Genomic DNA, 25,749 nt, shown 5'->3' on the forward strand with positions numbered 1-25,749 from the left:
GGCTTCAGAGATCTTCAACCCCAAAGGGAGAGGGAAAGCCAGTGTTTAAACTCAACTTCCCATCCATTACTGTGTCGAGGGCTACTCGCAGGATGAGTTAATTACCCAGCAGGAGTAGTGGCCTTTCTTGGTTTTAGAAAAAGCCTGCAGGTAAAGATACAGACGCTCCAAGTCAGATGAAACAACAGAAAGGATAAAACAGGGCACCAATAGCCATCTACAAATATTGACTTGGAACTTTCAGTAGGAGCTAGTACCATACTAATTTTAGTTTTATGATTAAATTTTAGTAATGGTTAATATCTCACTAATTAGTAATGAGTAGACCTTTTTTTTTTCTTTAGCCCTTAGTTTTTTTGAAAAGCCTATGCAATATTTTTCTATACGAACCGCAGAAAGACACTCTTAAATTGTTCACAATCCATCAAATAGTCCCCAACTTGAGGAACCACAGAACAAAGCTACTATGCCTCCCTTCTGTCTTAACTAGACTGGAGGGAATGAAGGTACAGGGTGTTCAAGAGACTAGATACAACAGCTTATTACATTTTCTATAAAGTTAATTCTTGACTACGACAGGAGGTAAGTCACAAAAAGAGGGTCCCCACAGAAACACCATTTCAGTTCCTTTTTATTACATTTCAGGAAACAAATCAAATTATATATGCTTGCAGTAGTTGATCGTTGTTTGCTTGATACATTTTTTTCCATCCGAGTTTTAGTTTGTTTGTGTCTTTAAGTCTAATGTATGTCTCTTGTAGGCAGCATATAGATGGACTGTGTTTTTTTATCCATTCTGCCACTCTTTATTGGTGCATTATTCCACTTACATTCAGCATAATTATTGATAGGTACGATTTTAGTGCTGTCATTTTGATGTCTTTTGTGTGTGTATCCTTGACAGTCCCTTTGTTTCACTTAATTTTCTGTGCCGAGTCATTTTTCTTTACGTATTTTCTTTTCCTCTTTTTCACTGTTGTTGGTTTTGTATTTGCTGAGTCTTTATGTTTTTCTTGTTTTTCATTTTGATGTGTAGGATTCTTAGTTTCCTTTGTGGTTATCTTAATATTTACCCCTATTTTTCTAAGTTTAAACCAATCTTTTATTTCTTTACATTGCCTTGACTTCCTCTCCATACGAAAGATCCATGATTACATTTTAGTCCTATTTTCTGTTTTAATGTTGTCATCTTTTACATAATGATGTTATCAGCGTTTTAGCTTTATTTTTGTGATCTCCCTATCCGGGTTGATATTTGGTTGCTCTGTCCTGTGTTCTAGTTTTGGGTTATCTGATGTTACTGACTTTCTAACCAGAGGACTCCCTTTAGTATTTCTTGTAATTTTGGTTTGTGTTTTTGCAAATTTCCTAAACTTCTGTTTGTCTGGAAATGTCCTAATTTCATAATCACATTTGAGAGACAGTTTTGCTGGATATATAATTCTTGGCTGGCAATTTTTTCCTCCAAGGCTTTATAAATGTCATCCCATTGCCTTCTTGCCTGCATGGTTCCTGCCAAGTAGTTCGAGCTTAGTTTTACTGACTCTCCTTTACAAGTGACTTTTCATTTATCCCTAGCAGCTCTTAAAATTCTCTATCTTTGGTTTTGGCAAGTTTGATTATAGCATGTCTTGGTAACTTTCTTTTGGGATCTACCTTGTGTGGGGGTTGATGAGCCTCTTGGATAGATATCTTCTCATCTTTTGAGGGAACTTTTCTGCCAACAAATCTTCAACAATTCTCTGTATTTTCTGTTATCCCCCTGTTCTGGTACTCCAATCACTTGTAAGCTATTCCCCTTGATAGAGCCCCATGTAATTCTCAGGGTTTCTTCATTTTTCTTAATTCTTTTATCTGATTTTTCCTCAAATATGTTGGTGTCAAGTGCTTTATCTTCAAAATCTCACTAATTCTGACTTCCATTGCCTCAATTCTGCTCTTATCACTTTCTATTGAATTGTCTGATTCTGAAATTTTATTTATCTTCTGAATTTGTTTGCTCTCTATGGATTCTTGTAGCCTACTAAATTTGTCATTATGCTCTTGTTTAATCTGCTTAAGTTCCTCCCAATGCTTTGTCTGTGTGTTGCTTTGCTTGTTCTGTGTTTTGCCTGATCTCCTTCCTGATCTCTTAAGAGTTCTGTATATTAATCTTTTGTACTCTACCTCCAGTAATTCCAGGAAGTTCTCTTCATCCGGAATATGTCTTGGTTCTTTGTTTTGGGAGCTTGCTGAAGCCATCATGGTCTGCCTTTTTATGTGACTTGATATTGACTGTTATCTCTGAGCCATCAATATGTTACTGTATTTACTTATTTAATGTTTGCTTACTGTGTCCTAGGTTCTTGTTTTGATATGCCCAAATAGGCTGCTCAAGTGAGCTAGTTTGAATATTGGTGCCTCTGAAGCTCTAATATCCTGTCACCAGGTGCCTCTGAAGCTCTAATGCCGTTACTAGGTATGTAAGCCCAGCAGTCCGTTCACTTTTCTTGTTCACTTCTCAGCTCAGGTGTCCAGGTAGTCAGTCACCAAGTGTGTAGTGCAGGCTCTCACCTATAGTCCTAGACAAGAAGGGGTGACTGGTGTAGGCACAGGTATCTGGCCACAGGGGGGCATGTGCTGAGCAAGACAGGGGGCTGACAACTGCCCCTGAGTATCTGTGACGAAAGCGTTTTCCTGTTACCTAGAGCACATAGATGGGTGGGTTTTGCAGCCAGACTATAGGCACCCAGTGCTGTTGGCTGTAGGACTGGGAGGCACCACTTATTCTTGTACCCCTGTCATGGGTGGCTAGGTGTCATGGGTGGAGCCACCAGTCCTCAGGCCCCTGATGTGGGTAGGTGAGAGCCTTGCTTAATAGACAGAGCGGTGTCAAATGTCACGAACCTACCTCTCCAACATGTAGCTGAAACAGTTGAGGTTAGGCTTCAGATATATAACCTGTTGTACTTTGCTAAAAAGGGCCTATGCTGATGAAATGGGCCCACGCAGGTATGCAGAGGTGAAAGGCATTCAAAGTCCATGGGCCCCTTATGCCTGTGCCTAGGCAAAGGAGTGGTTTCTTCCCTGAGTTCCTGGCTTAGGGGAACCAGCAGAGTATTTTTTCCCTGTTTGTTAATTTGTTCCCTCTCCAAGGCCAGGAGCATGGCCCAGGGCGAGTGCCGGGTCCTTCTTCTGGCCCAGGGGATGTGGTCGGCTGGGACTCAGTGCAGAGTGGGAAGGGATCAGGTAAGTAGGAGATAGGTTCTTCCCAAAGGAGTATTTTTGGATCCACAAGGTAGGTTTACTGCAGGTACTTGTTTTTTGCCGGGTAAGGGCTGCTTCTCACTTGTTCTGGAGGGTTGAGCAGACTCTCAGCCATTTGTTCTCTCCTGATGTGGAAAATGCATCCCAAATGCCACTGCTTGCCTCACTGCATTCACACCAGCAGAATCAGCCTGCAGGGTGCTGGTTCCCACCAGGTCAGGTTTGGCAATTCCTTGCCACTTCTGAACCATTTCTCCCTCCTCCTGACACTCAGTCCAATTCCTCAACTTTGCCTTTGATGTTCAGGGCTCCTAGCTTGTCATATACAATTGATTCACTTGTTTTTTCAGGTCTTTGTTTTAAGAGGGACCACAGGAAGCGTCTGACTACTCCGCCATCTCGGCCCTGCCCTGCAGTAGTTGATTAGGTTGTCATTTCTACATGGTAGCTTTTCCTGTTAACATCTTGTAGATATCTGTCCTCTGTGAGTACCCTGATGCTTAATAAGGCTTGTGCGCCAGCTGAAAGATTTTCCGCATTTGTCACACCTATATGGTCTCTGTCCAGTATGAATGACCTCATGTCGATAAAGATTTGACTTAAAACTAAACGTTTTCCCACATTCTCTACACTGAAAGAATTCCTCTTTGGTATGGGTTCTTTGATGTTGAATGAGATCTACGTTTCGACTAAAGGACTGCCCGCATTCACTACATCTATGGGTGTTCTCTCTAATATGAATTTGTTGATGGCTGATAAGGGTTGAGTGCCTGCTGAAGGCTTTTCCACATTCTAGGCATTTATGGGGTTTTTCTCCACTATGGGTTAACTGATGTCGAATACGGGTTGAATTTTGACTAAATGTTTTCTCACATTCACTACATTTATAGGGTTTTTCTTTCGTATGAATCCTTTTATGTTCAACAAGATATGAGATCTGACGAAAAAACTTTCCACAATCCCGACATTCATATGGTTTTTCTGGTGGGTGACAACATTTATGGACAATAAGAGCTGACTTCTGTTTGAAGGCTTGTCCACAAATGTTACACTCAAAAGGATACTTTGAAGTGTGAATTCTTTGATGCTGAACAAAATCTGTCTCACATCTGATCACTAGTCCACATTTGCTGCATTCATAACATTTTGGTCTTTTAAGAATTTGCTTATGCCTAAAAAGCAATGACCTCTGATTGAAAGGTTTCCCATATTCGGCATATCTGCCCTGCTCCTTTGTTTGAGAGTTCTGATCTTCAATAAAATTAAGGTTTTCAAAGAAGCCCTCCTCACAATCATCACTACTAACAGGGAGTGCAAGTCTGAAACTGTCCACAAATTCATTACATTTATATAACTTTTCAGAGGTTTTCTTGGCCTTCTCTTGCTTTACCACTGATACCTCATATGATACTAATTCTTCAGAAATCTTCTGCATTGAAGTTAACTTTTTCATCTTGTGTCTGGCTTCAGAACCTAGCCAAACAAACAAAAAAATATAAAGAAAACATATAAATGATCTGTCCACTGGAGAAGGAAAAAACTAAAAGGAAAAGAAGCTGATGTTCAGGATACAGGACAATCTAATGAAATTATCGAGTGCTTACTTGGGTACAGCATTATACTCAAGAGGCCAAAATTATGAATTTAATAATACTCAGCCTTCACAACAGAAAGAGCTCTTTATATGAGCTAACTAGAAAATGGAAACCCTGGTGGTGTAGTAGTTAAGCGCTACAGCTGCTAACCAAAAGGTCAGCAGTTCAAATCCAGCAGGTGCTCCTTGGAAACTCTATGGGGCAGTTCTACTCTGACCTAGAGAGTCACTCTGAGTCAGAATCAACTCAACCATTTTTTTAAACTAGAAAATCTGAGACTAGAACATGTCTATCACCATAATTGGAAAAACAACTTCCTCTGGTCATGTATTACTGATAAGAATCAGTAGTATCACATAAATACAGGAGAGGTACCATCTTACACTTCCTAGATATGCATGTCTGTAATGATTCTAGGTTAAAAAAACTCCTTAAAAATAGAGAAAATATAGATAGAGCAGAAAAGGAACCAGAGGGGAAATAGGTACGAAAGCCAACTGAATACAGCAGTGGTTCTCAACCATGTTGATTTTACTCCCCAGGGGATATTTAGTAATATCAGGAGACATTCTCGTCACAAATGGAATGCTGCTACTGGCACCTAGTGGGTAATGGCCAAGGATACTGTTAAACAATGCATAGGACATCCCTCCACCCCCAACAAAGAATTATTCAGCCCAAAATGTCACCAGTGCCAAGGCTGAGAAACCTTCGAGTAGAGGAATGTGAAAAAGGGTAGAAGGATAATCAGGAAAAAAGTAAGTACATAAAAGAACACTGATCAAATACGAAAAACAAAACGAAAGTAAGAGAACACGAGATAGTATGGTAAAAGGATAAGTAATGACAGTAGAATAAAGGAGTACCTAGAGTCTAGGGTGGTTGTCATTTAGAAAACACTAGACCAGCTACTTCAGAGAAAGAGTACACTGCAGTGGAAAGAGGATCAGCTTCATAGAAACTTGAAATCAATCCCAATTCTATCAACCTATGACAAATATTTTAATTTTGAGTTTCTTCACCTAGAAAATGGAAAGGGCAGTAGGGATAAATGAAAGGGATACAGGCCAAGCACCTGGCTCAGTGTCTGGCACAAGAAGGGGCATCGTTAATGTGACTTCCCTTCCTCTTTACCATTTCCACTTGACTGGATCTCTTCCTCACCCACCTGGGCAAGCACTACTGGAAGCTTTCCTATTCCCAGCGCTTGGTAGATCCAGGATCCATGGCTCTTCCCAGTCCTCCAGCTGAGAGATCACCTCAGGTTTGGGGAACTGAAATCCTACTCATGGGGAAGTAAATGGGATGTGGTGGTTAGTGAGTTACAGACAGGTACTGGAGCTCAGTCTCAACGCCTCTGGTCTACAGTGGTAAGCAGAGTGATATGTAGGACGGTGTCTGAAAGGGCTGGTGAGGATAGAAACTGGCACAATCTCTGCGAAAATCTGGCAATCTTCTATGAAAGTCTGAACAATCTTCATACCCTTGGACTTGGTAATTACACTTTTAGAAATATAGCCTAAGGACCAACTAGGAAAAGATTAATGTAATAGAGATGTTCAACAGTGTTAAAACAGTGCAAAACTGGAAATAAGCTGAATGTCAACAGGGGAATGATAATGAAGCCTATGAGGTCATAGTTACTAGGTTACTAGGCAGATATTAAAAATTCGTGTGTTCAAAGAGTATTTATCAAAATAGGAAAATGGTCCCTACATATTTTAAAGAGGAATAGAAAACTCACTTATACCATTTTGTAGTAATTTTTAAAAACTATATACAGGAAAAGACTAGGAAAAAAGTAAACCAAAATGTTAACAGTGGTTATTTCTGGGCAATCGGTCTGCAGATGCTTTTTATTTTCTACTTTATTTACTGATGTAGCTTCCAAAATTTCTATTATGAACATGTATTATTTTTATACTTAGTAAACTCCCTAAAGGAGTGCAGTGATATGGTAAAGAAGCACTCCCAAACACTGCTGTTCAATAAGCAGAAGAGCAGAAATTCTCTTAAAAACTCGTTCATCAATATATATTAAGAAACTTAAAGTGCCCGTATTCTTTAACTCCCAATTCTAATCCTTGGGGAATCATCAGAAATGCATATGAAGATTTATAGTCAGAGGCATCCTTTGGAACACCATAACACAGAAAATGATACACACACAAGCAAACCAAGTTGAACATCTCCAAATGTGGAAATAATTAAATATTTTTATGTATGAGATAGTGGAATTATGTTACAATCATGTACTATATTTATAGAGAATTTTAATCACAGGGAAAATGATGTTATAATGTTAAGAATTATGGCATTATTAATATAATTTATAAAATGTTCTACATTCTACTTTGGTGAGTAGCATCTGGGGTCTTAGAAGCTTGGGAGCACCCATCTAAGATACTCCATTGGTTTTACCACATCTGAAGCAAGGGAGAATGAAGAAAACCAAAGACAAAGGAAAGATTAGTCCAAAGGACTAATGGACCGCAACTACCACAGCCTTCATCAGGCTGAGTCCAGCACAACTAGATGGTACCCAAAATTCTAATTCACAAAAAAAGACCAGACTTATTGGCCTGACAGAGACTGGAGAAACCCTGAGAATATGGCCCCTGGACACTCTTTTAGCTCAGTAATGAAGTCACTCCTGAGGTTCACCCTTCAGCCAAAGATCAGACAGGCCCATACAACAAACGAGACCAAAGGGGTACACCAGCCCAGGGGCAAGAAAGAGAAGGCAGTAGGGGATAGGAAAGCTGGTAACAGGGAACTCAAGTTCGAGAAGGGAGAGTGTTGACATGTCATTTGGTAACCAATGTCACAAAACAATATGTGTACTAATTTTTTAATGGGAAGCTAAGTTTGCTGTGTAAACCTTCATCTAATGCACAAAAAAAAAAAAAAAAAGAATTATGGCATTATATACAGAATATGCTTACATACAGTTTTAAAAGCATAGGAAAAAAGACTGGAAGTAAATATTCCAAATTGTTAACAGTGTTACACTTGAATATTTTTCCCTTCCCTTGATGCTTTTCTGTACCTTCCACATATTCAATTATGCCCCTGTAATGCTTTTGAAAAGAAAATAAACATTACAAAAAACAGAGGTTGTTGGACAATCCCACAAGAGGTGGTCACAACCATGCCAACAGCATCAATGTGGGGGGTCAATTATGTGGCCCCAGAAAGAAAACTATTATCAGCCCCCACACCTCAGAGAGGGCAGGGAAACTCCGTATTAGGAGACTGTGCTGGAATAAGGCAAACATAGGCTCTTGGGAAGATGGAAGTAGTAAGAGTTCAGAAATGAAGTTAGTTAGGAGTGATTTCCAGGACACCCCTGGCTGTTACAAACAAAGTTACCCATTCCGGACAGAAAAAAGAAAGAAACTTCAAGAGAAGAAGAAGCCGGCCTTTGGAATCCAAATTGGCCATAATTTTTTCTACCCCTAGAGGTCTAATAGATGTAGATATGAAAGGCAGGCATGGAGAATGGATTTAGTGTATCTAAACTCTAAAACAAAAACCAACTATTCATCGCCCACATCTACAATCCCTTTTCGGACACCCCAGGGACAGATGTATTGCAGAATTCAGAACTGTTCAAGATCTTAGAAGGGTGAGCTGGCCTATACATTTATATTACATCATGTCTCCAACAGGGCTTGGAGCTGCATCCTCAATCAAACACGTTGGTATTTCTTAATCATACAGATTAGGCACACCAGGTGATTACTTCTTAGGCTAACTCTTGATAAGCGCAAAAATAGGTTCATGGCAAATAAAATCCGATTTTGCCACTGACGGTTTCAGGTCAGATTTTTGTAGCCAAATAAATTATGAAAAATTGTCCAGTTCTCAGCTTTTTCTGATTTTAGAATTGCAGATAAGGGACTGAAGACTTGGGCAGACACGAAAACACACAAACAAAGCCAAACCTTAAAGCCCAAGTCATTACCCAAGAAGATCAGGTTTCTGTAATTCTCCAGCATAACATCTCTGTAGAGGTACTTCTGGGCTGAATCAAGGTTTTCCCACTCCTCTCTGGTGAAGAACATAGCCACATCCTCAAATGACAGCAACTCCTGAAAAAACAGCAAAGAAGTGTAACTTCAATTCTTACAATAACTGTGTGGGTTGTTATTCTAGCGGTGAGGAAACTGAGATTTGACGAAGTCAAGTAACTTGGCCAAAGTAGTGGATTTAGGGCTTGACTTTTGGTCTTCTGACACTCAGGCCAGGCAAGCTCCTTCAGTTCCTTCTTCTATACCGTAAGTCAACACATGGGCCAGATGATAAATATTTAAGGCTTTGCAGGACAGTTGACCTCTGATGCAAATATTCAACTCTGGTGTGGCAGTGAAAAAGTAGCCACAGATTGCTTTTTAAATGAGTGGGCATGGCTGTGTTCCAATAAAACTTTACTAACAGATCCAGGCCTGTCTGCCAACTCCTGCTCTATACAACGCTAGTTTTTATAAATAAGGTCCGTAGGTGGTGCAGTAGATGGTTATCATTAGGTAAAGGTAACCACATAGTTGGGTTCAGAAAGGTTACAGTATATAACTGAATATTAGAAGCTGCCAAAAGGAGAACTTCCTAAGAAGTCAGCCTGCTGCCTGAAAGATACTGAGTTTGCAGGGAAAACTTTCTGAGGGACTAGGGCGACAAGGCAAGGACATGGCTGCCCTTTTGCCACTCCACTCGGCACAACAGCTGGACCAAATGCCAGAAGACTGGGCTGCCATGGCCTTACCCTCGGCCCTGTACCTGTTAGGGTTTTTTCTTTTCCCAGCTGCAGTGGCTGCTGACCTGGCTGGGCCACCTGTTATGTTTAAGTACAGGGAGCAGGCGAGTGGACTCTGCAGTGTCCACATCCTCTGCACCAGCTGCATGGACACCAGGCTCAGGCACAGCCAGCCTGTGAACAGTTTTATCGAGGCTGAGGCTGTTTACAGCTGCTGGTGGTAGAAGGCACTGTCGACCGCAGCCATCGCTGCTGCTGAGGCTGGAGCCACTGTGCTTAACCTGCCCGTCCAACCCCTCTAGGGGAAAAGGCAGAGGAATGGAGAGAAGTGGCCGGCACACAGCCTTCCCACTACCTCCTTCCCTTCTGCCCACAGAACACTGTCACTCACGGCAGGAGCTTCCACCCAGAGAAAGTACAAGCTGCTGGGGCACATCCTCTCCAGGGCATACTCTCTAGGTTTAATCAGTAGGCAGGATGGGAGCCGGAAAAAAGTCAGTCAACATTGCTCTGGTCTGATTTACATAGTTATTAAATTAGATAAGTCTGCCAAGCAAGGTTTATAAATTTCAGCTAAATTTGTAAATCCCTGGGTTAACTTGGGGGGGTTTACGTGAACTGGGAAAGTACAATGGTATTAAGTTCTTTAGACCATGGGGTAAATGTAACATAAGGAGGTTCCTCAGCCCCTTGCAGACATTTAAAAGGTATTACAGAAACGAGTTTTTCCTCTTCCAAAGGTTCTTTGGGGTAGTATGAGAGTTCAGATATTTTCGAGGGGGAGGTTAGGACGGTAAAGGTAGGTAAAGAGTAGTGGCTATTGGAGAGTGGAGGGAGAGGAAGGAAGCTGGGCATCTGAGGCTAGGGACTCAGCCATTTTGGGAAAGGGAGAGTATAGGGGCTGTTGCCAGGTAAGTAGCTGGAGAGGTCACAGAGCTTTGATGGTATACCTTTTTAATTTGTTTAGCTTTTTTCAAAATGTTCTATCAGGAGGCAATTTTATTATTTTCATTTCTTTTGTAACCTTCAAGTATTAATTGAAAAAAGAAAAAAACCCTCTGTTAGGCTTGTTTGATACAGGAGTCCTTAGCTTCTATCTACTATGCAGATTAACGTAAACTAAGTGACCCCTAAAATGATCACTGGTCTTTAAAATTTCCTTCAGCAAGTACATGGCAGCAGCCTAAATACAAGACTAAACTGGGGTCAGAGAGAGCTGCAGGAGTCCCATAGGGGGTCCTGGCCCAGTCTTGGACATGGCATTCACAATCTTACTGAGAAACTTTCAAGTATTAAAGAGTCAAATGCACGCAAAAATCTTATGGTGCACCAAAAAGAAACAAAGAGAGTTGAATAATGAACCCAGTGAGATGCTCTGAAGATGAGCAGAATATGAAGGTATAAAGATAGACAATAAATCTCTCAAAGAGCCATCCTCACAATAAGCAGAGGCTTTAATCTGAGAGACTTACCTCCAGCAGGTCCTGAGAATTTGAGGAGATAGTCTGGCCACAAAGGCCCCTTGCCGGTACCAGGACAAGTCAGTTCTGCGACTTTCCCGGAATGCTGAAGATAAACATGCCTTCAGAAATCCTGCCAATTACGCCACTGAAAGTCATAGAGTAATCATCTATACTCTGATTAGTGTGAAGCTGAGAGATTAAAAGTAAAATGACAACTCAAGCTGGAGATAGACTGAATTCCATGTGGTGGAATCCAGTAATCCAACATGGCAACTCAGCAGTGACATTTTAGAAGGGTGAAACAAAGGACCTGAAGTACTTGATTGGTATTTACAAACTTGCATCACTGAAAGACATTACTTGCTTAGTAATTATGGGCTTAGATAAACAAAAGACATTACTGGATTGGTAGTAGATCATTTAAAGGCTAGACTTCCTGCGGAGGGAACTTGTAAGACTGGACTGCCTGTAGTGGAAGCTGGTAAAGTGATCGGCTTATATAGATATACACGTCTTTCATAGACTGGTTACAATGTGGCAAATATCAATGGTATGTAATGGGTGAGGGGAGGTCGCAGGGCAGTTACCTCATCATTAACGGACATTCAGCTCTCAGGGGAGTCACAGTATAGTTACATTATCATAGCCAGACATTTCTTAGTTTCATGATTATGTCTGCACAAAAAATCGCTGTTGCTGGGGTGGAAATGGAACTAATCACAGTGGAGTTGTACTCAAACCTCAAGCTGGCCACTTCAGATTTTCTCAGGTACCTCAAATTTTAAAATTCCCTTACACAGAACAAAGGCCAAATTCTTTGGGTAAAGTTAAGGTAAACCCCACACAAGTGCTGAGGAATAAAATGGCTTAATCACCAAAAACCAAACCAAACCCACTACCGTCGAGTCGATTCCAACTCATAGTGACCCTATAGGACAGAGTAGAACTGCCCCATAGAGTTTCCAAGGAGCGCCTGGTGGATTTGAACTGCCAACCTCTTTGTTAGCAGCCATAGCACTTAACCACTACGCCACCAGGGTTTCCATATATTTCTCCCTCCAAATTTATAGTTTTATATTTGGGCCCTTAATGTTGCTCAGCAATTCTTGCTCTCATATTCCTCACAAATGGTATCCTATGCCTTCATCACTCTTGTTCCTTCAAAAGATCTATTTAGCACAAGTATGTGCCTGGCTTTGTGTTATATGACAGGATTAATTAATTAATCAGCTAATTAATTAATTAATGTTAAGTTTCCTGCTGAAGCCAAGGATATAGCTCTTCACGTTGTATACAGCACAACTCTAGAGGCCATCACTCACGTCACAGCTCTGTGAGTAGTGCCCCCTGGAGTTGCTAAGCGCACAACCTGTACAACCCTAGAGCAACCTTAGTCCCTGCTTCTGGAAGTGAACCATCGAATGGGGGTGTAATGAGATCTAAACATAATAATAACCCAGTGGTCAATTACACAAGGAGGTAGAGGGGCCTGTGAAGACATGTAGATGTACGCAAATTGCTTACCCTACCTCCTGCCTCTCAGAACGTATTGCTAGTCCCTTCCCAGAAACAGTCCATAGGGCACCATACGCCTCATGCTCTTTCAGTTCCCTCACCAACTTCCCTACACATCACATACATTTTACCCATCCCTCCCTTATGTCTCAGAGGAAGACACTGCCCTTCTCCTGGTAATCCCTCCTTCTCTAACTTTGAGTTCATTCTATCATGTCTCCTCCAGGGTCTTAATCCAACAACTCTTCCTCTTCTATATTTTTAACCCTTTCCCCCTCCATCGGTTCTTTGCTTTTAGCCTGTAAAAATGCTAAAAATCATTCTTATCTTTAAATAGACGTTCCTTGCTCCTTCTATCACAACTTGTTACCACTCTCTCCTTCCCTTACTGGACACGCATTTGTAAAAAAAAAAACTCTACAAGCTCACCTCCCAATCATTCCACAACTCTCCATCTGGCTTAAGCCTTCAACATTCCCCTGAAACTCTTATTCTAAGCCACTGTAGTGATTGTATACTTTGGGAACACAGGAAAGAGTAATTTACTCAACACAACCTGAGGAAGCAGAAAAGATTCCCGAGAAGACACTTTTTGAGTTGAGTTTTACAATACGAGTAGGTATGATCAAGTGGGATTTACCCCAGTAATGCAAGGGTGGTTTGACATTAGAAAATCAATGTTATACACCACATTAACGGAAGAAAATAAAAACAAAAAAGATTATCTCAATAGATACAGAAAAGGCATTTGACAAAATTCAACACCCTTTCATGATAAAAACACTCAGCAAGATATGAATAAAAGGAAAATTCCTCATTTTAATAAAGGGCATTTATGAAAAAACCATAGCTAACATCATATGAGAGCTCTTTCATTAAGGTTAGGGACAAGACAGGAATGCATGCTCCCCCACTGCTATTCAACATCATTCTGGAAATTCCAGCCAGAGCAATTAGCCTACAGAAAAAAAGTATCCAAACTGGGAAGGAGGAAGTAAAACTATCCCTTTTCACAGATGATATTATCCTATATATAGAAAACCCCCAAAGAATCCACAAGAAAACTATTAGAACTAATAAATGAATTCAGCAACAGGACAAGGTATAAGGTCAACACACAAAAATCAGTCAGGTATCAATTCTTCTTCGGTCTTCCTTATTCACTGTCCAGCTTTCACATGCATATGATGCAATTGAAAACACCATGGCTTGGGTCAGGCGCACCTTAGTCTTCAAGGTGACATCTTTCCTTTTCAACACTTTAAAGATGTCCTCTGCAAAAGATTTACCAAATGCAAAGTGTCTTTTGATTTCTTGACTGCTGCTTCCGTGGCTGTTGATTGTGGATCCAAGTAAAATGAAATCTTTGACAACTTCAATCTTTTCTCTGTTTATCATGTTTCCACCTTTTTGCTATTGTGAAAAGTGCTGCAGTGAACGCTGGTGTACAGGTTTCTGTTTGCATTTCTGTCTTCACTTCTGGGTATATAACTCGGACTGGGATTGCTGACCCATATGGTAGTTCTATGTTTAACTTTTTGAGAAACCACTAAACTGTGTGTTGCAGTGGCTGTACACCATTTTACATTCCCACCAGCAATGGATGAGAGTTCCAGTTCCTCCACAACCTTGCCAGCACCTGTTATCTTCCTTTATTTTTTGAACATTGACACTCTAGTAGGGGTGAGGTGGTATCTCACTGTAGTTTAGATTTGCATTTCCTTGGTGGCATGGTGGTTAGGAGCTCAGCTGCTACCAAGAGTTCGGCAGTTCCAATCCACCAGTCACTCCTTGGAAACTCTACGGGGCAGTTCTACTCAGTCCTATAAGGTTGCTATGAATTGGAACCGACTCAATGGCAACAGGTGTTTTCTTTCAATGGCTAATGACATTAAGCGTGTCTTCTAACCACTTTCCATAATGTTACAAATTCAATAACTTAGCTTCCTCTGCAGCCTTTAATACCGACAGTTCGGAATTCATTTCCATAAACTTCTTCAGATAAGCGTTTACCTCCCAGCTAAAAGTGCAGTATGTGGTATCTTTATTTCCCAGCACAAAGGACAGTACATGCTGTATAGTAGGAACACAACAATGCTCACTGAGAGAAACAATGAGCAAGGATGGCAATAATAGATTAAATTGACAAAGCATCTAAAATGTAACTACATACTATGCAAAACATTTTCCATGCCTTATTTTATCTAATCCATGTAACCTTTTGTGGTACATACTACATTATTTCATTTTATAGATAAGGAAAACAGTGGCCCGGAGAGTTTACATAAGGATTAGAAGGTAACACACCTAAAAAGTAACAGAGCCTGGATTTGAACCTAACTACAGAGTTCCATCTCTTTACATCATACTTTCCATGAGGGAAAAATCCCCAAATTGATTAAGAAGGTCAACAAAGGAGTTAAAGCTATACCCTGGTTGCTGTTGTTGTTGTTAGGCGCCGTGGAGTCCGTTCCGACTCATAGCGACCCTATGCACAACAGAATGAAACACCGCCTGGTCCTGCTTGAGCTCATTGTTGCAGCCACTGTGTCAATCCACCTCGTTGAGGGTCTTCCTCTTTTCTGCTGACCCTGTACTCTGCCAAGCATGATGTCCTTCTCCAGGGACTGATCCCTCCTGACAACATGTCCAAAGTATGTAAGACGCAGTCTCCCCATCCTTGCCTCTAAGGAGCATTCTGGCCGCTCTTCTTCCAAAACAGATTTGTTCGTTCTTTTGGCAGTCCATGGTATATTCAATATCCTTCACCAACACCACAATTCAAAGGCGTCAACTCTTCTTCGGTCTTCCTTATTCATTGTCCAGCTTTCACATGCATATGATGTGACTGAAAATACCATGGCTTGGGTCAGGAGCACCTTAGTCTTCAGGGTGACATCTTTGCTCTTCAACACTTTAAAGAGGTCCTTTGCAGCAGATTTACCCAATGCATTGCGTCTTTTGATTTCTTGACTGCTGCTTCCATGGCTGTTGATTGTGGATCCAAGTAAAATGAAATCCTTGACAACTTCAATCTTTTCTCCATTTATCATGATGATGTTGCTCATTGGTCCAGTTGTGAGGATTTTTGTTTTCTTTATGTTAAGGTGTAATCCATACTGAAGGCTGTGGTCTTTGATCTTCATTAGTAAGTGTTTCAAGTCCCCTTCACTTTCAGCAAGCAAGGTTGTGTCGTCTGCATAACGCAGGTTGTTAATGAGTCTTCCTCCAATCTTGATGCCCTGTTCTTCTTCACATAGTCCAGCTCCTCGGATTATTTGTTCAGCATACAGATTAAATAGGTATGGTGAAAGAATACAACCCTGACGCACACCTTTCCTGACTTTAAACCTATCAGTATCCCCTTGTTCTGTCCGAACAACTGCCTCTGGATCTATGTAAAGGTTCCTCATGAGCACAATTAAGTGTTCTGGAATTCCCATTCTTCACAGTGTTATCCACAGTTTGTTATGATCCACACAGTCAAATGCCTTTGCATAATCAATAAAACACAGGTAAACATCCTTCTGGTATTCTCTGCTTTCAGCCAGGATTCATCCGGGGGTACAGCCCAGCAGTAGAGCACACGCTTAGCATGCGCAAGGTCCTGGGTTTGATGCCCAGTACTTCCACTTTTCCCCCACGTGTCTGTCAGCTGGAAACCCTGGTGGTGTAGTGGTTAAGTGCTACGGCTGCTAACCAAAAGGTCAGCAGTTCGAATCCACCAGGCGCTCCTTGGAAACTCTATGGGGCAGTTCTACTCTGCCCTATAGGGTCGCTATGAGTCGGAATTGACTCGACGGCAGCGGGTTTGGTTTTTGGTTTGGTCTGTCAGTTTGTCATACTGTGGGGGCTTGTGAGTTGCTGTGATGCTGGAAGCTATGCCACCAGTATTCAGATACCAGCAGGGTCACCCATGGAGGACAGGTTTCAGCTGAGCTTCCAGACTAAGACAGACTAGGAAGAAGGATCTGGCAGTCTACTTCTGAAAAGCATTAGCCAGTGAGAACCTTACGAATAGCAGTGGAACATTGTCTGATATAGTGCTGGAAGATGAGCCCACCAGGTTGGAAGGCACTCAAAAGATGACTGGGGAAAAGCTGCCTCCTCAAAGTAGAGTTGACCTTAATAACGTGGATGGAGTAACACTTTCGGGACCTTCATTTGCTGATGTGGCACGACTCAAAATGAGAAGAAACAGCTGCAAACATCCATTAATAATCGGAACCTGGAATGTAAGAAGTATGACTCTAGGAAAATTGGAAATCATCAAAAATGAAATGGAACACATAAACATCGATATCCTAGGCATTAGTGAGCTGAAATGGACTGGTATTGGCCATTTTGAATCGGACAATCATACAGTCTACTGTGCTGGGAATGACGACTCGAAGAAGAATGGTGTTGCATTCATCGCCAAAAAGAACGTTTCAAGATCTATCCTGAAGTACAACGCTGACAGTGATAGGATAATATCCATACGCCTACAAGGAAGACCAGTTAATACGACTATTATTCAAATTCATGCATCAACCACTAGGGCCAAAGATGAAGAAATAGTAGATTTTTATCAGCTGCTGCAGTCTGAAACTGAAGTGATACCCTGGCTGCAGCTGACTATAACCAAGAAGCAGAGGAGAAAGCACAGCTCACCTTCCATGTGGCTGTCAGGAGCATAGCTTCCATAGCCTGGTCTTTCAGAAGGGGCAGGATCCTGGTATTCAGGTTAAGCTGAAAGGTTTAAAAAAAAAAAAAAAAAAAACCATAGTGAGTGAGGCCTGCAGTAATTTGAATCTTCTTATAGGGCCAACAATGAAGTCTTCCCAAATACCTCAGCTAATATAAAGTCATTGTGTTTGCTGTTGGAACATGTGATGAAATGAAATGAGCTGCTAAAGTAGTCCTCTCAAGAATTTCTGAAGCTAGATCAACTTACAAAGCTTTTTCCAAGGGAACCCACAGTCTTTTTAGTTCCTTCCTGCTAGAGGATGTTCTCCAGCATCTCATATAGTCAGCTGAGGGAATGCCCAAACGATTTTAGGACAGTTCTCCTCCTGCTAAAAGCCCCACTGACTAAATAGCTGACCTAGTTGCTGTCAGGTGCTGTTGAGCCTGTTCTAACTCACAGTGACCATATGTACGACAGAACGAAACACTGCCCGATCCTGAATCATCCTCAGAATCATTGGTATGCTTGAGCTCATCGTTGTAGCCACTAGGTCAATCTCATTGAGGGTCTTCCTCTTTCGTTGACCCTCTACCTGACCAAGCATTACGTCCTTCTCCTAGGACTGATCTTTCCAGATGACTTATCCAAAGTACATGAAATGAAGTCTTGCCATCCTAGCTTCTAAGAAGCATTGTGGTTGTACTTCTTTCAAGAGAGATTTGTTCATTCTTTTGGCAGTCCAAGGTATGTTCGATACACTTAGCCAACACCATAATTCAAAGGCATCAGTTCTTCTTTGGTCTTCCGTATTCATTGTCCAGCTTTCACATGCATATGAAGCAACTGAAAATACCATGGCTTGGATCAGATGCACCTTAGTACTAAATGGGACATCTTTGCTTTTTAACACTTTAAAAAGGTCTTTTGCAGCAAATTTGCCCAATGTAATACATTGTTTCATTTTGTGACTGCTGCTTCCATGGGTGTTGACTGTAGTTGTAGATCCAAGTAAAATAAAATATAAAGTAAAATGAAATCCTTGAAAACTTCAGTCTTTTCTTTGTTTATCATGATGTTGCTTATTGGTCCAGTTGTGAGAGTTTTTGTTTTCCTTACGTTGGGTATAGTCCATACTGAAGGCTGTGGTCTTTGACCTTCATCAGTAAGTGCTTCAAGTCCTCTTCACTTTCAGCAAGCAAGATTGTATCCTCTGCATATCATAGGATGTTAATGAGTCTTCCTCCAATCCTAATGCAGCGTTTTTCATATAGCCCAGCTTCTCAGATTGTTTGCTCAACATACAGACTGAATAAGCGTGGTGAAAGGATACAACGCTGACACACACCTTTCCTGATCTTAAACCACGCAGCATCTCCTTGTTCTGTTCAAATGACTGCCTTTTGGTCTGTGTAACGTTCTCAGGAGCACAATTTAGTGTTCTGGAATTCACATTCTTCATAATGTTATCCATAATTTGCTATAATCCATACAGATGAATGCCTTTGGACAGTCAATAAAACACAGGTAAACATCTTTCCAGTATTCTCTGCTTTCAGCCAGGATCCATCTGACATCAGCAATAATATACCTTATTCCACTTTCTCTCTTCTGAGTAGGGCTTGAATCTTTGGCAGTTCCCTGTTGATGTACTGCCACAATCATTTTTGAATTATCTACAGCAAAATTTTACATGTGTGTGACAGTAAGGATACTGTTCCATAATTTCTGTGTTCCATTGGATCACCTTTCTTTGGAATGGGCAAAAATATGGATCTCTTCCAGTCGGTTGGCCAGGTAGCTGTCTTCCAAATCTCTCGGCATAGACAAGTGAGTACCTCCAGTGCTGCATCCATTTGTTGAAACATCTTAATTGGTATTTCGTCAATTCCTGGGGCCTTGTTTTTTGCCAATGTCTTCAGTGCAGCTTGCACTTCTTTCTTCAATACCATCAGTTCTTAATCATATGCTACCTCCTGAAATGGTTGAAAGTCAACCAATTCCTTTTGGCACAGTGATTCTGTGTATTCCTTTCACCTTTTTTTTTTTTTTTTTGATGTTTCCTGTATCAATCAATATTTTACCCATAGAATCAATCAATATTGCAACTCAAGGCTTGAAACTTTTCTTCATTTCTTTTGGCTTAAGCAATTCTGAGCATGTTCTTCTCCTTCAGTTTTCTAATTACAGGTCTTTGTACATTTCATTATAATACTTTACAATTTATCTTCTCCTGCCACCCTTTGAAATCTGTTTAGGTCTTTTACTTCATCATTTCTTCCATTTGCTTTGGCTGCTCTGCATTCAAGGTCATTAAAAAGACAGAAAAGACCAAAATGGATGTCAGAAGAGACTCTGAAACAAACTACAGAGGTATTTCAGGGGCCTACAACTACCGTCTAGAAGGACTTACAATAACAAGACACGCTTTCTATGCTTTCTTTCCATCTGTACACTTCAGGGACACATCTGCAAGGCTGTCTCAGGTCTTAGGGTCTAGAGCTATTGCAGAAAGTGGATCCCATAAGCACACTTTGGTACTCAGGACCCCAAAATGAGTGACAGATGCGTAACATAAATCTTGATATTTACATTAAACAATTCTGATAAGCTGGTGTTAAATAAAAATTAATGTTTGTTCATTCTGAATCCCACTTTGAAGAGAGGCGTCTGGGGTCTTAAACGCTAGCAAGCAGCCATCTAGGATGCATCGATTGGTCTCAACCCACCTAGACCAAAGGAGAATGAAGAACACCAAGGACACAAGGCGATTATGAGCCCAAGAGACAGAAAGGGCCACATGAACCAGAGACTACATCATCCTGAGACCAGAAGAACTAGACGGTGCCCAGGTACAAGCAATGACTGCCCTGACAGGGAACACAACAGAGAACCTCTGAGGGAGCAGGAGAGCAGTGGGATGCAGGCCCCAAATTCTCATAAGACCAGACTTGGTGGTCTGACTGAGGCTGGAAGGACCCCAGTGGTCACGGCCCCCAGACCTTCTGTTGCCCCAGGACAGGAATCATTCCCAAAGCCAACTCTTCAGACATGGATTGGACTGGACAATGGGTTGGAGAGGGATGCTGGTGAGGAATGAGCTTCTTGGATCAGGTGGACACTTGAGACTATGTTGGCATATCCTGCCTGGAGGGGAGATGAGAGGGTGGAGGGGGTCAGAAGCTGGCAAAATGGACACAAAAAGAGAGAGTGGAGGGAGAAAGCGGGCTGTCTCATTAGGGGAAGAGTAACTGGGAGTGTGTAGCAAGGTGTATATGGGTTTTTGTGTGAGAGACTGACTTGGTTTATAAACTTTCACTTAAAGCATAATAAAAATTATTTAAAAAAAAATTAATGGTTGTTGATGCCAGGTATAGACCTTTCCAAGAATGGGGAGTTTTTAAAAATATTCTAACTGTAAGGACATTCTGAAAAAAACAACTTCACATGGAAGGATATTTATGATTTACCCTACAGATCATAAACAATCCCCAACAAACAAAGTATACCTATAAAACAGACCCCCACTTTGTAAGACTCTCCCTTTAATTAAGGAAATACCTAAGACCCAGTCATTGTAACTTCCCTACTGGAAATCCTCTAACTGCCTTTAAAAACCCTATACTTGTGCAGCCTAAAATAGTTCCTCTCTACTTTTGGTTTGGATGCTGCTTGACTGCAACCAGCTCTTGCTGAATAAACCCCACAATGATAATCAACTCTGGTGGTCTTTGATTTTTTTTGTCACTGGTATGTCATCACCCTGGGTGCATAAAACATCACCGTTAACCATGTGTCTGTATTATGACTCCAAGCTTTCCCTGGGTGCATAAAACATCACCATTAATCAAGGGTCTGTACCATGACTCCAAGATAAGTAACAGCAAACTAGGTCTGCTGCCTTAATTGTTTTCTTGCAGGAGTTTTTAATTATATTCAGATTTCTAGGGCTATCACTGCTTAAGTTTAAGAAAAAACTTAAAGTTGTTTTCCAGTAAAAATTACAAGTGTCAAAGAAAAACGGCCTTTTTGTTTGAGCTTAACTTGAACCCTTCTGAGAAACTGGGAGCCTCTAGTAAGAACAGTTTTGGGAAAAATCAGCTAAGGCTTTTTTTTTTAAAACAGTATTTTATTGTTTTCAGTGAAGATTTACACAGCATTTTAGGTTTCCATTCAACAACTTCTACACAAATTGTTCAATGACATTAGTTACATTCTTCACAATGTGTAAACATTCTCATTACTTCTATTCTGGTTGTTCCGTTTCCATTAATCTAGTTTCCCTGTCCCTTTACATTCTCATGTTTGTTTTAAAGTAACTGCTGACTGTTTGGTCTCATACAGATAATTTTTTAAAGGAGCACAATACTGACAGGTGATAGTCATTATTCTGTACGAGAATGTTATGTAGCTAAAAGGTGGCCTCAGGGGATACTTTCAATTCAAGGTTAAAGGAGAATCTCAGGGTAAAAGTCTCGAGAGTCCTCCATTTTCAACAAGTCCAGTAAGTGTGTTCTTCTGTTTTTAAGAACTTGCAGTTGTGTTCCACATTTTTCTCCCATTCTATCAGGAGCCCTCTATCGTGACCTCGATCAGAACGGTCAGTGGTAGGAGCCAAGCACCATAATTCTTCTGGTCTCAGGAGAGATGAGACCATGGTTTGTGTAGACTATTAGTCCTGAAGACTAGTTTTTTCTTTGAGTCTTTGGATTACTGCTTTCTCTTTTGCTCCAGACTAGTAGAGACCAACACTTGCATCTTAGATGGACACTCATAAGCTTTTAAGACCCCAGACACTACTCACCAAACTACGATGTAAAATATAAACTTTATGAACAATATTATGCCAAATGACCGAGATGTCCCACAAGACTATGGTTCTGATGCTTCAAACCCAGAAAATCAATCCTGTGAGGTATTTGGTTATGTCTAAAAAGTATCCGTAACTATGTCCCCTGTGTACTTTATTCTATATACGAATACATATGTGTCTTAAATACCTGGTGCTGCTATAACAGAAATACCACAAGTGGATGGCTTTAACAGAAATTTACTCTCTCACAGTCTAAGAGGCTAGAAGTCCAAATTCAGGATGCTAGCTCCAGGGGAAGGCTTTCTCTCTGTCAGTTTTGGGGGAAGGTCTTTGTCATCAATCTTCCCCTGGCCAGGGAGCTTCTCAGAGCAGGGATCCCAGGTCCAAAGGACACAGCCTGCTCCTGGCACTACTTTCTTGCTGGCATGAGGTCCCTCTGTCTCTTTGCTAGCTTCTCTCTTTTATATCTCAAAAGAGAGTGACTCAAGATACAATGTGATCTTGTAGATTGAGTCCTGCCTCATTAACATAACTGTCTCTAATCCTGCCTCATTAACATCATAGGGGTAGGATTTATAACACACTGAGAATCACATCAGATGACAAAAGGGAAGACAATCACACAATACTAGGAATCTTTGTCTAGCCAAGTTGACACACATTTTTTTCGGGGGAGGGGCACAATTCAATCCATAACAACAGGCACAGTCACATATATGCATATACATATATGTGACAATGTTTGGTTTTTTGTGATTGGCTTATTTTACTCAACAAAATGTCCTCCAGGTTCATTTGTGTTCCAAGATGTTTCGGAAATTCACTTTCCTTTATCATTGAGTAGTATTCCACATATGTACGTACCACATTTTACTTATCCATTCATCCATTGATGGGTAGCACTCAGGTTGTTTCTCTTTTGCTCCAGACTAGTAGAGACCAACACTTGCATCTTAGATGGACACTCATCTTTTTGCTATTGCGAATAGTGTGGTGATGAACATAAACGTGCATATGTCTGTTCGTGTCACTTCTATTAGATTCTTAGGGTATATACCCAGGAGCGGAATTGCTAGATCTTATCCGCCAGGCACTCCTTGGAAACTCTATGGGGCAGTTCTACTCTGTCCTATAGGGTCGCTATGGGTCGGAATCAGCTTGACGGCACTGGGTTTGGTTTTTTTTGGTTTACAGCAGCTCTACCTCTAGTTTTCTGAGGAACCGCCAAATGGTGTTCCACAACAGCTGTACCATTTTGCATTCCCATCAGCAATAAATTAGGGTCCCAATTACTCCACACCCCCTCCAACACTTGTTATTTTCCTTTTTTTAAATATATCTTAGCCATCCTAGTAGGAGTGAAATGGTATTTCATTGTGGTTTTAAATTGTATTTCTCTGACAGCTAATGATGCTGAGCACCTTTTCATGTGTCTGTTGGCATTTTAGTACCATTTTGGTGAAATGTCTGTTCATGTCCTTTACCCAGTTTTTGATTGGGTTGTCTTTTTATTGTTAAGCTGTAGAAGTTTTCTACACATCTTAGATATTAGACTCTTACCAGTTATATCATTCCCAAAGATTTTTTCTCTGTCTGTGGGCTGTCTCTTTAATCTTGATAAAGTCTTCGATGAACGTAAGTATTTAACTTTTATGAGGTTCCAGTTATCTATTTTGCTTTCTGTTGCTCATGCATTCGTTGTTGTGTTTGATAATCTATTATTGAATAAAAATTAGTCCCAAAGATTTGCTCCTATATTTTCTTCCAAGAACTTTATGGTTTAGGTTTAACATTTAGGTCCTTGATCCATTTTGAATCAGTTTTTGTGTATGGTGTGAGGTATGGATCTTGTCTCACTTTTCTGCATGTGGAAATCAGCTAAGAACTTTTTAAAATAAAATGGTGGAATACATCTAACCATAAATGATTAAGTCAATTTAAACTACCCTACAGGTTACAGATCTGCAACCTTAAGGAACCAATCTGAACTGAAGCTTCACTTTTAGAGAGCCCACCTACTGCCAATTAAGGAAATGTCAATCAATCAATGTAACTTTCCCTTTGAAAATTCCACTTTTACTGTGTATATAAAACCAAAAAACCCAAACCCATTGCCATTGAGTTGATTCTGAATCATGACAGCGCATATGTCCCACAGGGTTTCCTTGCCTGTAATCTTTATGGAAACAGATTGCCAGGTCTTTCTCCCATGGTCCTGTTGAGTAGGTTTGAACCACCAACCTTTTGGTTAGTAGCTCAGAGCAAGCTATTTTCAGCACCCTGGGAGAATCAGGGTGTCTTACAATTTTTTTTTAATTTGTTGTTTTGAGAATATACACAGAACACACACCAGTTCAGTAATTTCTACATGTACAATTCAGTTACATTGATTATATTTTTCTAGTTGTGCAACCATGCAGGGTTTAGCTGAGGGACATAGGATAACTAAAAAAACTTTTCCCTAGGCTGCATGTACGAAAAAGAAATTTAACTCAAATTAGATTTTGAGCTGATAGCGTTTACTGAAGAACATCTGTTCTTGAACAGGGGTAGTCTCCTCTCTGCTTAGGCTAACCCAGCATTGAATCATAAATCAGATGGAGGAGTGAGGAGGAGACTAAAGAAAAGGACTTTTTAAAAATGTAAATGCATTTTAAAGACAGCCCTGCACATACAGGATAGAGTAGAACTGCCCCATAGGGTTTCCAAGGAGGGCTGGTAGATTCCAACTCCCGACCTCCAAGGTGAGAGCAGGGGCCTCATCCCTTTCATTATCTAAGCTGTATTTATTGACTACCTATTGTGAACCACAGAGCCCTGGTGGTGCAGCGGTTAAGCACTCGGCTGTTAACTGAAAGGTCGGCGGTTTGAACCAATCAGCCAGCCTCTCTCCTTGGGAGAATGATGTGGTAGTCTGCTCCTTCCATAAACATTTACCCCTTTGGTAACCCTGTGGAGCAGTTCTACTCTATGCTATAGGGGCACTAGGAGTCAGATCGACTCTGTGGCAACGGGTTTTTATTGTGAACCAGGCACTGTGCATCTGGAAGTCAACTCTATGCTATAGGGGCACTAGGAGTCAGAACGACTCTGTGGCAACGGGTTTTTATTGTGAACCAGGCACTGTGCATCTGGAAGTCAACATCATAGCATAATCAAAATGCTACTTCAGAATATTGTGAACATCTTAAATTTATAATCACATCCTGTTTTCCCCCTATTACAACACCAAACCAAACATTAGTACTAACCAAACGATCGCGCCACCGACCCTGAATACCTCCGTAAATGCCCTGTAATGGTCTCTTAAACCTGGCAGTGTCTCGAGCAGTTGCACCTTGGCTGCCAAAACCCCCACTGCTTCTCCGCGGCACCAAACCCTCCCAGCCGAAGAGTTACTTTCTCCCCAAACCTGCTCTGCGCCTCCGACCTTCAGCCGCGTCGCCTCCTCCTGGAAGTTTTCTACTTAGTCTTTTCTGTCTACCTGCGGTGGCCAAGGCGGCTGGGCTCCCCTCTCCAGGTTCCCGGGACGGACTGGATGTCAAGTTGACGCCCCTCTTCTCACCTTCACCTGGTGGCCAGAGAGTAAGACTAACGAAGACTCCGTTTCAGCATCTGGTGGCCTCCAGAGCCTCCCCCGGCCCCTACTTCCGCAAGCCGACCAGGAACGCCCCCCTCCTGCGTCCTCTCTAGGA

General features: G+C 41.2%; 1 protein-coding gene across 4 annotated transcripts; it reads right to left on the reverse strand.

The window, feature by feature from the left end:
* Nucleotides 1-615: 615 nt before the first annotated feature.
* On the reverse strand, nucleotides 616-25,749 carry LOC104847181 (zinc finger protein 789-like). 4 transcript variants are annotated; one of them, XM_010601832.3, is made up of 5 exons: nucleotides 25,620-25,749; nucleotides 17,229-17,306; nucleotides 8,809-8,935; nucleotides 6,010-6,123; nucleotides 616-4,719 (listed from the first exon to the last, which is right to left on the reverse strand). In XM_010601832.3, the coding sequence occupies exons 2-5, from the start codon at nucleotides 17,259-17,261 to the stop codon at nucleotides 3,704-3,706; spliced, it is 1,290 nt and encodes a 429-aa protein (XP_010600134.2). In that variant the 5' UTR covers nucleotides 17,262-17,306; nucleotides 25,620-25,749; the 3' UTR covers nucleotides 616-3,703. The 4 variants fall into 4 exon arrangements, with proteins under 4 accessions (XP_010600134.2, XP_023397488.2, XP_010600133.2 ...); XM_023541720.2 differs by having other exon boundaries at nucleotides 25,539-25,719; XM_010601831.3 differs by having other exon boundaries at nucleotides 25,467-25,719.

Source organism: Loxodonta africana, chromosome 12 (assembly GCF_030014295.1).
Source record: "Loxodonta africana isolate mLoxAfr1 chromosome 12, mLoxAfr1.hap2, whole genome shotgun sequence".
In the NCBI taxonomy this organism is placed as follows: domain Eukaryota; kingdom Metazoa; phylum Chordata; class Mammalia; order Proboscidea; family Elephantidae; genus Loxodonta; species Loxodonta africana.